A 13,979-nucleotide genomic window follows, 5' to 3' on the forward strand; every position below is an offset into this window, starting at 1 on the left:
AGGGTAGGCAGTAGCCGGACCGCTCGCTTGGGAATCACGTTAGTCTTTCTGCCTTTAGAAATAGGCATCTAAATGGAAAACAGGCAGAAATTGTTTCCGAGCTTCTGGCCTCAATAACCTCTGGAATCATCACTTCGTATTTTGCTGCGAAGGCAGAATGTTAGACCAAGGTGAATACATACGCGACGCCACTGAGATCTGACCCATGATCGGCGGAAATATTTTCCCCTATAACCAGCACCACTTCATATGAGATGAGATGTCTTTGTCACTCTTTGATGAGGATCTCTCCTGGGAAGCTCCGCTCCACCCTAAGATACACCAAATAATGCCAACACGTCACCCCCAATCGCACGGTCTCAGATTTCCTCTACGCAGTTCTCCCTAGAAATACACAGCACCATGCCCGGGTGGCTTACGCGCTCTGCAGTAGCAAACATAAGGGACCTTTTGGTTCGACCAGCTCAACGCGTTGGAAAGTGGAGATACTCCAGTCTAGGAAAAATGGGGTTGTTCCAAGCCGTCGGTCGTCCCCCTTAGTTTTTGTGGGAATTGAAATCATGTCACAGATCTGTGCTCCTTTCTTTTCTCAAGGAGAGCATGAAAATTGAATGTTTGATGGACGCTGAATACATGTTCAGACTGAAAGGCGAAATGAGCCAAATACAACATAAAGGAACCTCAGAAGTGGGGGTTCTGCGCAGTACTCCAGTGCTCCGTGGTACTCCGTACGGCACTATTCAGAGATAACACGTCTCTGGTTCTCCCGTCAAAGATCGACGAAATCTAGACACTTCCAGCCGATTCAGCTAAAGAGTTCGTGTTGTGGCGGAGATGATCCATCCATTCGCTCATTAAAGCTCTGCTCCACTAATCTACTGCTATGTACTCCGCACTGAGTACGGATGCCATCATAATCAAAAAAGAAGAAAAAAATTCTAGCTATTGACACTCTAGTTCTGCCTCTACAAAATTCAAATATCTCTTCTTAGTTGAACACGACATCATGGGTCTGCGTGCTCTTTGCTGCAGCAAAGGGAGCCAAGATGATGACGATCAGCACACTCCTCCGAGCCGACCGACCCAAAGCCGACCCGAAAAGGAGACTCAAAAGACGCCGGGGAGCAGCAAAAACGAGACTATTTCGAACACCGTGATGCAGGAAAAACCTGTCCAAACCCGACCTCAAAATGAGACTCATAGTACACCGGAAAGCAGCAAAAACGAGACTATTTCGAACGCCGTGACGCAGGAAGAACCTACCCAGAGCCGACCTCAAGTTGAGACGGAAAATACACAGAACAGTGCTAAGAACGATGCTGTTCCCACGGAGACGAAGGAGAAACCTGCCCCACGCGATTTATGGAAAGAGGCATATAATCAATTGGACCCCAGTGACAGGAAGTACGTATCTGGAAATGGTACAGCCAAAGATGCCATCAATGGGGTCATCAACGACACGACGGCCAAGTACGAACAGTGGAAAAATGGTGGCCTCCGAATCAGTCAAAGTGGTGGAAACGAAATTAATCTTCGCGAAAAGACTGAGAGGATTATTGGAGCGGCAATAAAAGCCTTAGATGTGATCTCCACGTTTGTGTCATTTGATCCGACAGGACATAGTGGGTTTCAGTATTCATTTCTATGAGATAACTTCTAACCAAAGATATAGCATCCTCTGCATGGACAATTATCTCCTTCGGAATGAATGTAATCATCCTCTTATTACCTCTGATTTTACGACTTGTGATACTGATATAAATCATAGGTTGTTCAAAATAACCTCGACCGTCGAGATGCTATTTTTGCCTCATCAGAATATCTTGCGGAGAATCTTGCCTACTATGCAGTGGTCGATACAAACTACAGAAACAAGGGCGTTGCAAGTGACCATTACCTCGACGAAGCCTTGCTCAAAATCTATTCGGCGATTCTGGCCTTCACAGTCGAAGTGAAGAAAGCAGGTGACGAGAAAGCACCAAGTCGGTTCCTGGATTTTTACTTCAACCCCCCCCCCCAGTCCTAGCTAATTATTTTTAAGGTCGTGCCCTCAAGAGCGTGTTCCCACTTACTGAGCAGGCGCTGTCAACATTGAAAGGCGCCATCGACGACCAAAGTGAAGCTGCACAGAAGTGGCTTACCCTATCTGCAAGCCTGAGTAAGACCAGAACTAAACCCTGTCTATGTGAAAAAAGTGTTAATCAACTTCAGGTGATAGGAAGGATGCTGCGGTGCATCTGTCGAAGATCGAGAGCATTGAGTCCAAAGTCCTAAGTATTGATTTCGTCTGCATGTAAACCGACTGTTACTAACTTTGTTCATTAGCCCCCTACGAGGAAAGCCAGATGGCATGGATTTCGACAGCTTCCTACTCAAGCCCGCAGAGGGAGACACGGAAGAAAAGAGTTGGTGACACCGGTGACTGGCTTCTTAAAATAAAGGAGTATAATCACTGGAAGTCCAACCCGGGAGAGCTGCTTTGGCTACCAGGAGGTTGTAAGAGAAACTTTCTGATTTAAATAATCATGGCAGTGCTAATTATTATCAATAGCGGGGTGTGGCAAATCGGTTCTTTGGTATGTTACCATTCCTTTCTCGCGATAAAAAAACTAACATCTTTTAGCTCTACTGTGATCCATGATATCGATCAGAGCTGCGAATTGGATGATTCCAAGTACCTCATCTACTGGTACTTCCGGTTCGGTGATGAGATGACACAAAGCGTCGATACCATGATTAGATCGCTGATTCGACAACTGAGTCGGTCCCCATTGGCGGAATCAGTAACCGCGCTCTGGAAAAAGCATACCGTCAAGGGAAGCGAACTCGAACCAGATGCCATTTCTGAGCTTTTTCTTGATGTGGTATCACGCATTGCTGGCGAGGTCTACCTGGTCATTGACGCATTGGACGAGTGTCCCGAGAACGCAGTCTCTAGTGAGAGAGGGCTTGCTTTGTCATTTTTGATGGACCTGCTCGAGCGATACGACAACAAAGTCCATATTCTTCTGACAAGTCGGCCAGAGTATGACATTGAAAAGAAACTGGAGGCATTCCCCAGAATTGATCTGGAATCCTTCATGGCCAAAGACGTGGAATCCTTTGTTGCTAAATCAATTGAGCAATCCCTTCTGAAAGACCGATTAGATCAAAAGAGTAAAAATCTGATCATGACCAGATTCCTAAGCGCGAAGGAAAGGTATGTTTACTTTTCAACCTATAATAAGTTAAGTTTGCGCAGGTTTGCTAACTAATAATTCACTAGACGTTTCCGTTGGGCTGAGCTACAAATCATTGAACTTAAACAATGTCTCGGCCCGGAAGAGGTCGAAGAGGTTTTGAATTCAGTTCCTGAGACATTGGAGGACGCATATCGCCGAGTCCTTGGTCGCATAAAACGTAAGAGGGATAAACAATTGGCTCGTGAGGTTTTCATGACCATTTGTTGTTCGCCTGTTGCTCTTGACTTGAATTTGGTTGCCACTGTAGTGGGCGTGTCCTTCCCCGATTCAATCCCTATGGTTTGTACTACTCAACTCGTCAGTGTATACGAGGAACAGATCCGATTAGCCCATTTCTCTGTGCAGGAGTTCCTCATAGTTCCCAAGGATGGTGGTCTGTATCACGAATGCCAATTTTCTGAGACCGAGGGACACATGTTTCTCCTGACGAAAACTTTGAACTGTCTTCTTGAGCAGCGAAACCTCTTGACAAAGACAGACGTGAATGCGAAGGCGAAGGAGCGAGCTTTCTTCCTTTACGCTGCAAAATACTGGAACACTCACTTGGCTGCTTCGGGAGACATTGATCAGTTTTCTTCTGAGATGCAGGATAAGATTGATGAAATCTTTACCGAACCCAACGTTTACTACAATTGGATGCGCGGGGCGTTTGGTATCTGGAGATTTTCGGATGATGTGGAGGAAAATTCATGTTCACTCGAAGAATACGACGAACCACTTGATCGGGCCTCGAACATGGGATTATTCCGAACAGTAAACAAGCTGTTAAGCCAGGACGCTGATCTTGACGCCGGAACCAAGGCCAAGAAATATGGAAGAGCAGTCCAAGCCGCACTAGAAGAAGGGCATGAAAAGATCGCGTGGCTTCTTTTAGATCAAGGGGCCGATGTTAACGCCCAGGGAGGATCCGGAGGTAGTGCACTTCAAATTGCGTCATTCAGAGGAGATGAAAATGTCGTGCGACAATTGCTGGATCGAGGGGCCGATGTCAACGCCCAGGGAGGAAAATACGGCACTGCACTTCATGCCGCAGCATATGAAGGCTATGAAAGTATAGTACAGATACTCCTGGATCGAGGTGCTGATATCAACGCTCAAGGAGAAGAATATGGTAGTGCAATCCAAATCACAATGTCTGACAGGCGAGGATGGCACACAGAACTACTCTCGATGCTAGTGGAACGAGGTACCAAATTGACCACTCAAGCTGAACTTGACAGTGCTCTCCAAATTGCTCTTCGACTTGCGGAAGAGAGCAGGTCGGAAAAAGCTGTACGGATTCTGCTGGAGCGAGGCGCCAATTTTGACACCCAAGCTGAGCTCGACAGTACTTTTCGAAATGCGGTCGATTACATGTGGGAAGAAACTGTACGGATTCTGCTGGATCGAGGAGCCGATTTTAACGCCCCAGCAAGATTCGGCCAGACTGCACTAGAAATGGCAATCGAATTTGCATCGTCACCAAAATATAAAGGGATAGTGGCGATGCTCCGCGATCGAGGTGCTGAAATTCCAGTGGAGCCTGAGGAGGAGCAGTAGAAAGACCTGAGAGGGTTTCAAATTGTACATACTATGAGAAGTAACATTTAAATTGAATTGAAGACTCCTTGGAATTCAGATATTACAATATTTTGAATACTAGTTCCAGCAAATATTGAAGTTGGATTGTAGTTTGGAAATACTAGTACGAATCATGAATTGAGAGCTCTCAAGTGCTTTAAAAAGACAGCAAATTTAAGTACGAATATATGATGTTCAGTGCAATAAAACCACTGACCGAAACAAACCACTGGCAAATACGCATACAGACTCGGTGTGATCTGAAGCCTTAATACCAGACCTGGCCAGCAGACTTTCCCTCGGCAGGAATCAGTTTAGCTCAGGATCTACTGAACCAATTTGTGAATCATCCCTGCTAACTCTAGTTGGGCTCAGCGGTGCTTGGTTCCAACTACCCACGTGAGTTTGGAGTGGAATATTCAATGTCGAATCCAAAAGAGCAGAACTGGGTACCATCCTATCTGGACCAATGCTCCAAAGTCTCATTTTCTGGAATGCTGCCTCATGCAGAGACAAGGTCTCCTCCACCTCCCACTGGTCTCGCATGTACTTCGAATTACTCGGCCGTAGCCAGCCGACTACTGTATCGATTATCAGTCCTAATATCACGATTACCCCACAGAGTGCGACGGTTATTGATAGTCCCAGGACTGAAAAGTTCTCGTAGTTTGCACCCCTGAGAACAAGTTGAGAATGGCATTGAGAACGTAGGAAGCTAATGGTAGGTGGAGTGTGATGCCATCCACTAGAGGGAAGGTTCTTGGGTGTGGTGGCCCATTCGAGGACTGCGGTTTGCTGTTTGGCAAGAGATGTTGCGAACCAGGTCGATACTTCGATTTGCCATTGATTTTGGGGGAAGGTATCTTTGTATGTTTTGATAGGTCATCATCGAAGCTTCAGTATTTTAGCGTCGACTCGTTGGGACTTGTGAAAGTAGGTAGCTGTCTTCACTTACCATTGAGGGCGGAACCTCCACGACCATCTACGTTAGAATACATACTCATGTCAATAGGCCAATCGAAGAATCGTGAGATAGTCACGATCTGGTCGGAATTAAAGCCTAGGGATTTGATTTTGGTGATGTAGGCCTGGTTGGCCGCGTCCAAGAGACCACCTAGAGTGGTGCATCCGGAGTCCCCTGGCATATTTGGATTGCACACCTGGTACTGGTCCACGCAACCCAAGAGGCTTATATCATAGCTTTTCAGCCATAAGGTTAAAGACTCATTGCTTCCTGGAATCGTACTATTGGTTTGGATCTCGGTCTGAGCTGTGATCCAAGGATCGTCAATGCGCTCAACATACGAAATATCGTTTTGGCTCAACATCATAAGAGTGATATCAGCATTAGTTTGGTTCATCACTGGATCTGGCTGCCAAGTAACACCCCCGGCGTCCAGAACGCCTGTGGGATCGGCGCCAGCATACATCGCTCTGCACATTTTAGTTTGGATTCATCTTTCATTTTGCAAGCCCCATCACTCACCTCAAAAGGTACCCTACATTAGCCAGGTTTGGAACCGGGGTATGAACAAATGTGTAATTCAGCCCCAAGATAGGTTGAGGACCGGCATTGACATAGATTAATATTCCTTGCGTGGTGTCATTCACTACCGTAGTCAAGCTGGAATGATGATGGATTGGCGCGCAGGTACTGACTCGTCGGAACTTGATCCTGTTGCGCGGTCGTGCGTTGATCCCAAAATCGAGATGTGAGTCCAAATGACCAGTATCCATCTGGAATGCAGATTGATCATTGTACGCGCATAGGTTGTCCCCGAAGGGACAAGATGCGTTCGGATTTGTAGTGAATGGCAAGCGTGGGCGGATAAATAATCCACAGCCCGCCCCTTTGGGGTTCCCTTGGTAGCATTCGCGGACATATGTGGCCGCATCATAAGTATCTAGAAGACTTTTCGTGCTCAAAGGATTCAACTCCTCGGAAATTGTGTCAACCTTGAATCCTCCGCAGTCTGGGCTGATAATAAGGGTGGAGGCGCTTGCGAGCTTTGAGATGTAGCTTGTGAAAAGACTGGAGGCGCCAAATAGGAGAAGAATGAGGATTGCTAGTAGTGCAAAAGGGAGAGACCGCCAGAAGGGCTTCGAAATCCTATGCCTATGGGCAAATGGAAGCTTCAGGAACGCCAAGGCCGCGGACATTGTACCCTTATTGCGATAGATAAGTTGGCGTTGAGCCTGGAGCACATCTTGTTTTTCTCCATCAGGTGTCGTATTTAGTTGATGGATTGCAAATGCGACGAGACTCCAGAACAAACCTCCTGCAGAAGTCGTGAGAACAGCTAAGAAAGCACTCAAGATTCCAGCATTCAGTTGCGACAACGTCAATGTCGCTCCACGAGTTTGACCCTGAGACCAGTCAACCCAGACACCCGTATAAGTATGAGTGCTGTTAGACATACTAACTGACTTGGATGTTCTAAAGCAGGTTTCTCTGTGGACACTTTCAGTGAGAAATTCTTGCCTTGGGAGTAGATAATTTGAGGTTGGGGAGCCCGGTGGTCATTCAAATGTTGTTGTCGCCATAATATGTGTTGTCATTGACTAGCACTTCCCATGAAGCCACTTCGTATCATTTACTTGGTATGAATCAAGTGCTGTTCGGGATGCCAATCGCTTTATTGCTCTCAGCCTCACAAATATCAGGGTCTTACCTTCGTGCATGAATACGAATTAAGGCGGCGAATCTTTCTTGGCGTGCTTACAGACCAACTTGATCCGCTCAATTTCTGGAGGTTGATTGGAATAGATTTCTATAGATAACTCAGCATCGGCTAAAATTATCAAATTGGACATCGTCTTCCAGTACCTTCAAAAATTTTGTAGCAGCAGGATGCCGTGTTGAATGACAGTCTTCCTGGTTCCGTTCCAAGGTTCATGATTGTTGTGAGCAGTCACCTGTTTTACCCAGCTGGACCGAATGGTTTTCAGATATAATGATTAGTAGACAAAATTTTTTGAGATACCGTATTCAAAATGTTCGAGCTGGAGTTGATTTTGTCGTTCTCACAGTCTGGAGTACACGTGGGCATGTAGCTATGCCCCGCAGCTACCTAGCCTACCACCAATCAGAACCAATAAACCCTCCAATGGTCTCAAATATCCAAACAAATCAGACTAAAATATCACAATCACCATCTCACGATGAAAATTTCCTGGACGCCAAATAAAATGTAAAAAAACAAAAACATACAACAGCATGTCTAAGTCGGTGGTCACCTAGCGCCCACGAATCTAGCGTGTGCGGCTCGCCGCTCTATCCACCCCCTCGGGGGTAATCCGGGTGGTTATTCACCCACCTAAATATTCTTCACCTGAACGTGTATCGAGATGTACATTTTCGCAACTTTCTCCCTTTGTGACCTCGGGAGTGACTCAGATCTTTCTTCTCTTTCTTCCCTTATCTCTCCTATCCCTCAAAAATTCCATCGTAATAAAATACGTACTAATTATCCATAACTAAACGCCTAAGGATCTCAACCATGTGCTAAACTTTCAAGATCATAACAACAATACAATTCGATTAAAGGTTCTTCCACAAATCAAGTCTGGATATAGGGATGAATTAGTTCCTTTCGGTATTCAAGAAAGTGTCATGGAATATGGCGCGCTACTGGTATATAAGGCGATCCCAGCCATATCGAAGCGGCAGGTTCGATGTAGTGATCTTATTGGCCCAACTGTTTGATCATGTGTCTGGGAATGTTCTTGCAGAAAGGCCACCCTCTTTTATGTTTGGAAGGAAAACTACCAAGTGACTAAACTACTTACTAGCTTTCTTAAATTATATCCATGTACTATTATTCCACTATGTATTCAAACTTACTAGCTTTATAGAGTGGACAGGGTAAGGCAAATAAAGTTAGATTGAAGAAAGGCCGATTATGAGAACCATTTATGAAACAAGAGGTCCTAGTAAAGTATATTAGTGTTACAGCATGAAGGATAGGTTACTCATTATAGGTATCACCTCACTGCAGTCTCCCACCTCGGCAGGTTCACATATGTTGAGTATGTGATTATAATCATGTGACCTAACACCTCCCTATATTATAATAGTGAGGCTTTAGGAGACTTTCACTCCTTAGCAATTCACTTACTTATAATCGATACTATATCTTTATGCCTTAGTATTTCACTATCATATCTTAGATCACTCATCTAATTCAATAAATATTCCATTGTCGTGCTCGTCCGATAGGACAAACCAATGCTCGGGCTGACCCACAAGTATGTATGCTACTTTCCTTTGGTAGTGATCTCGGAATCAGTAGAGAAGTAATATTGCGGAGTTATGAGCTTATTTTAAGTTAAGATGACTTCCAAAACAACAGCCATTAACTTATAAAAGGCTACCTAGGTATGAATCCCGGATAGAGTTTTGGTGTACGAAGAAGCGAAGAGGATAATGATTAATAGCACTTAGTATTTTGGGTAAAGGAAGGATACTTAGACTGGTAATTGAGTTATATCCGAACATGTCAATGAGAAATGCTAATAACAAATTTCAAAATCTCCCAAGGGGGTAAATAAATGTTTGAGATAGAAATTTCAGGCCGCATATTTCTGCTGAAATTTTCTTTCTGATAGGTATTAGTCCCGTATGTGACACTGGTATCAAATTGTATTCATTCCGGCATCTAGCGTGCTCCAGCATCCAATATTTTAAGAAAATTCGCAGCAGGAAATGGAAACCGAGACATTTCGCAAACGCAATTTGCCAGAGAACAGCTTATTTTATGGGGACAGTGGCGTGAGTATTTTGGAGAACCTACAGAGTGAAGCCAGTGCGCTAGCACAATAAGGAAGCGGAGTTCAGGATAAATTTGGATCAAGGAGGAATAACAGGCGCAGTAGGAGCTATCTCTTACTAATAGAGCCAACTACTAACTAACTATAACGTTAATCTATTTGTTTCCTTATGAGCAAGATTGAATTTCAGCAACGTAGATATATGAAGGAAATTGAAATTAATTCGAAAATTGCATCGACTGGAATCACTACAGGATGGAAAGTGTAGACCCTTGGATGTGGTGCTCGTAATACACCGGAAACTTCCAACATCAGTGCAGGGCACAATCTAAGCAGCCCCCCATCACTGAGCCTCAGGGCTTTCTCCCCTCAGAACTAAAGCCTGGGCCGCAGAGATAATGGCAGACTCCCGACATGGGTATTGTTGGAGATCAATAGCCTTCTTGTCATCCAGCCAGATCGCACAGCAGAAGTTATTTTCTGATTGAGGTATCGTATAGCATCGATAGACAATCTTTGTCCGGGGATACAATTTTTGCAATTGAATTTTGGGGTGGTCTGTAATCACATCATTACGGAGTAATTGATTGGCACGGTGAATAATCCCCATTCTGTTCGCCAGCTGCTGACACTCCCGAAGGCTAGCTCGGGAATCCACAAATACCGCCCCTACAGCGCTTTTGACAATATCACTCAAAAGAGTCTGTCCACTCATTGCGGATAGCTCAGCCCAAGGGTAGCGCCCATTCTTCAAAAAAGTTCGTTGGATTCTCCAACAATGGGGTCGAGAAGATGATCGAAAATTGTTCAAGGAAGTGGTAAGTTCTTGGCTGTGAGACTGCAAATAAGTCCACAAATAGACCTCATCTAGAGGCTCCACTGTTCGACTAAGTGTCGGCTGGTTGAGAACCCCGATTTGAGGATCAATTTCTAGATGGAACTCCAAGGACAAGAATGATAAGAAAAGATGGTTAGTGACAGCAGTTCTAAGGCTATGCAAGCGATGCACCTCGAGGGTCCTGCTTGGGGCATGAAGAAGGGACTGTGTCACCACGAGCTCAAGAACAGCCTCTCCTAGGAAAGCCAAGCGCCCATAGGCACTGCTGCGAAACAGCCCAGTCCCGTAATGAGAAGGATGCGTCAAGGCTTCCACTAGAAGGCTTCGGTCTGCAAAGGTGTATCCAAGTAGTTTTTCCGTTTCGGCAAGTGCCACAGGATATGAAATCGTGGGGTTAGGCCGAGTCTGCTCATAGCTGCCATCACTCAGCGCTGCGGCATGCCAGGTCTTGATTGTTGGAACAATTGCTCCAGCACATCTTGTTGCTTTCTCAATATCGCCATCAATATAGGCTGCGCCGATGATCGCTCTAACCATTTCGGCCAGTGTCCTCGAGCTGACCTTCCGCGGTCTCGAGAGTACCGGTGGTGGGAGGAGACTTGAAATCCAAGCGGGCTGCCACTTTCTACCGTTGAATCGTCTTACGGTCATGAATTCGCCTAGGCCACATAATTTGGCCGCGTGGGCCAATCCATAGTTTGAGATCACAGCCTCCTTAACTTTAGATAGTAGGCCTTCGTGCCAAGCTGGGTGATGGAGAAACAGTTGCTCGCTAATGATATACTTCAGAAAGGTGGCCCCAACAAATGCCAAAGACCGGAAACGAGCTGGCTTCTTGGAGCAGGTGGGTTGAATCGCTAGAGAAAGAAGACTCATCCTGCGAAATTCTATGCCAGATAAGAGCTTTTTCCTCAGCTGTTCTGCCATCATGTAATTCCCAATCTCATGCATAATACTGGGCAGAAAAGTAGCGGCTTGTACGCATTCAAACTCCAGGCGATGTGCTGAAAACTCTTGCCCGCTCGAGAACATATTTTCGATTTCGCCGATCGGTACCTGCTGTGCTAGTGTGGATCCGGTAGGGGGCCACCGCAAAAGAAAGTTTCGCCTTCGCGACATATGAACGGCGTGTACTTGGAGTGCTTGAGCTGCGTATGGGAGGTCAGAGGACGACTGGAGGGACGCCGTTGAGCTTGCCAGCAACCTTGGTGCCTTTATGTGGTGCGCAATCCCATCGATACAAAGCAGGTTAGAGAATTTCTCCAAAAATCTTTGCGTTGATGATATTTGAGTATAAGGAATGAATAGAGTAACATAATCCATTTTTTCCTTAGGTTGTAATATTTGCCCATGTATAGACTGGAAGATCAAATGCGTAACCTGACGGTAGGATGCAATGGTTTGACTGTCCACGGACACCAATGAGCCTGGCGAAAGGTGAGCTTTTAAAGTGGTATCATGAGAAATAAATAAGGGAAATCGGATGTGGAACTGGATCTGTAGAGGGATGATCATCATAAGCTCGAGGCTATTTTTCCGTGGGTGTTGGATTCGCAAACGGTGGGCGTAGAAGCTCACTTTACCGATATTCCATCGAGCAGCCGCCTCGGCCCAAGGATGTATTGGTTCAGGTAGAAGATGAAAGCCTTCACGAGAAAGGAGAGCCAGATTAATAATATCAGCAGCTTTTGTTGGTAGTAAATACTCATTCACTAGACCTGCTGTCCGTAGAGCCGTATATGCTTGCAATGCGGCGTCAGCCTGCGCAAGCTTTGTAGTAGACCACCAGCGCAAGCCATCGATTTCTTGAAGAGATGCGTGAAGGGCACTAGGCAAGAGAGCTGTACCTTGGATTTGGCCATCGGAACTCTCCCGATAGCGAAATATCGGACGGTTTGTAGTATATGGCTGCTTCAATACTTTTGCACAGAACATGTTCAGATGACTCACAGCATCGAGCATTCCTAGGCGAGAACTATCATACTCATTAAGATGTCTAGCTCATTTCTCTCTGTGTATAATGGAAATTATGCATACCCTGTGCTCTTCACTTCCAGTGTCATATAAGGCTCTGCCTGGCGCGATGTATTTGAGATGAATCGGGTATGATCTTGGTATATCTTCTTCATGTCATCTCCACATTTCATCAGCTGTATCAAATCCCTCTCATCCCGTTCGCCATCCGTAAACACGATAAAATTGGACTTCTCCTGTCGAGCCCGCCCACGTCTTTGAATAAAAGATGTAATGTTCTTTGGACGATCAAAGCTGATGACAGTGTTGCATGCTGGAATATCAATTCCTTCCTCCAATGCACTGGTGGTGATGATAAGGTTCAATTCTCCCATTTTAAACTTAGATAGTGTCTCCCCTTGGCCATCGATATCATGATAGCACTGATTGAGGTCCCCTCGACCCTGGATATTTGACATGCCGATAAAGGTTCCGCACCGATAATGATCTTTGGTATCAGTGTGGCGCTCAATAAGTGATTTGATAATCATTGCAGACGCTCGCAGATTCACAAATACCAGCCCCCGAAAATCACAACTTGCCAGTCTCGATAATGTCTCAAGTAGCCTCCAGCATTTCGGAGAGAGATGATCAGGCATGATAGGTAGTTGAGGCTGCTCTATCCGGCCAATATCGCAGAGTATCTGCATAGTGAAATTTTTTGCAGCGCTGGGATACCAGTCTGTCTCAGCATGGAAACGTTGATTTTCCTTGAAGTACTTAATGGAGATTGCTATGTATTCAGCTGAAGCCCAGCTTCCTAGTTCGCGAAAGACAGTCTCGGAAATTTGAACAAAGCGATGGAGCTGTGAACCCATTGGTAGGGATTGGTCTGCATGTTCAATCATGTCACGCAGTCGACTCAATATTCGGGGCTCAGCTGTAGTATTCAGGCTATCGCCATCTGAAAGGCGACAGATGTGAACCTCAGGATGATTCGTAAAATTGACTAGCTCGTCATGATTTATGCTAGGAACCATGCATATGCTATCGAGATTAGTCTCTAGCGTTCTATTGCATATAGTAAATCAGCATCTCTTTGCTCTCCCTCTCTCTCTCTTTCTCTCTCCTTCCTCAAAAAGCTTACTCTAGACTGGAAACTTTCGAATTCACTGGAGAGGCTGTTAAGCCCAAAATCCGAGGTAACATGCTTGGAACCTTTTGTTTGCACGGATGGTAAAAGGTGTTCATGATCCTGTTAGCGGGGTTATTTCTTATGCAATGGTGAGCTAGTTTTAATATGAATCAATAAATTATGAATATCAAAAGATTTCCCACTTCTGCTTACCTTCATCAAATATGATAAGTGACAATTCCTTCATTGATATGAACCCGTGCGTCAAGGCGTCAAGCAGTACCTGGGGAGTGGAGACCGCTACTCGCACATTTTTTAGAGAATCGTCCCAAATAGACTTTTGGCCCCAGCAGTCTACTTGGTCTCTGCTTGTGAATGATCGAGGTCGACTCGAGGGAAGATGCGACCGAAGAACTTCAGTTTGCTGCTCGCACAAGGCAACAGTAGGACAGAGAAACCAAACAAGCTATATACAGGACGT

General features: G+C 45.4%; 3 protein-coding genes across 3 annotated transcripts; 1 reads left to right on the forward strand and 2 right to left on the reverse strand.

The window, feature by feature from the left end:
• Positions 1-1,006: 1,006 nt before the first annotated feature.
• Positions 1,007-4,781, forward strand: N7483_008013 (ankyrin repeat domain-containing protein; the record flags this gene model as incomplete). The annotated part of the gene is made up of 9 exons (XM_057091450.1): positions 1,007-1,622; positions 1,673-1,710; positions 1,769-1,982; positions 2,042-2,158; positions 2,212-2,274; positions 2,326-2,496; positions 2,552-2,576; positions 2,624-3,199; positions 3,266-4,781. 9 exons carry the CDS (start codon positions 1,007-1,009, stop codon positions 4,779-4,781), a joined length of 3,336 nt encoding a protein of 1,111 aa, XP_056946191.1.
• Positions 4,782-5,111: 330 nt separating this feature from the next.
• On the reverse strand, positions 5,112-7,220 carry N7483_008014 (uncharacterized protein; the record flags this gene model as incomplete). Its single annotated transcript, XM_057091451.1, has 3 exons — positions 5,112-5,665; positions 5,758-6,236; positions 6,289-7,220. The coding sequence occupies 3 exons, from the start codon at positions 7,218-7,220 to the stop codon at positions 5,112-5,114; spliced, it is 1,965 nt and encodes a 654-aa protein (XP_056946192.1).
• A 2,695-nt stretch (positions 7,221-9,915) lies between these two features.
• Positions 9,916-13,572, reverse strand: N7483_008015 (uncharacterized protein; the record flags this gene model as incomplete). Its single annotated transcript, XM_057091452.1, has 3 exons — positions 9,916-12,385; positions 12,448-13,434; positions 13,511-13,572. 3 exons carry the CDS (start codon positions 13,570-13,572, stop codon positions 9,916-9,918), a joined length of 3,519 nt encoding a protein of 1,172 aa, XP_056946193.1.
• Positions 13,573-13,979: the final 407 nt, after the last annotated feature.

Source organism: Penicillium malachiteum (genome assembly GCF_028827825.1).
Source record: "Penicillium malachiteum strain IBT 17515 chromosome Unknown utg000003l:1.0-4950554.0:1.0-4952489.0, whole genome shotgun sequence".
Lineage (NCBI taxonomy): Eukaryota > Fungi > Ascomycota > Eurotiomycetes > Eurotiales > Aspergillaceae > Penicillium > Penicillium malachiteum.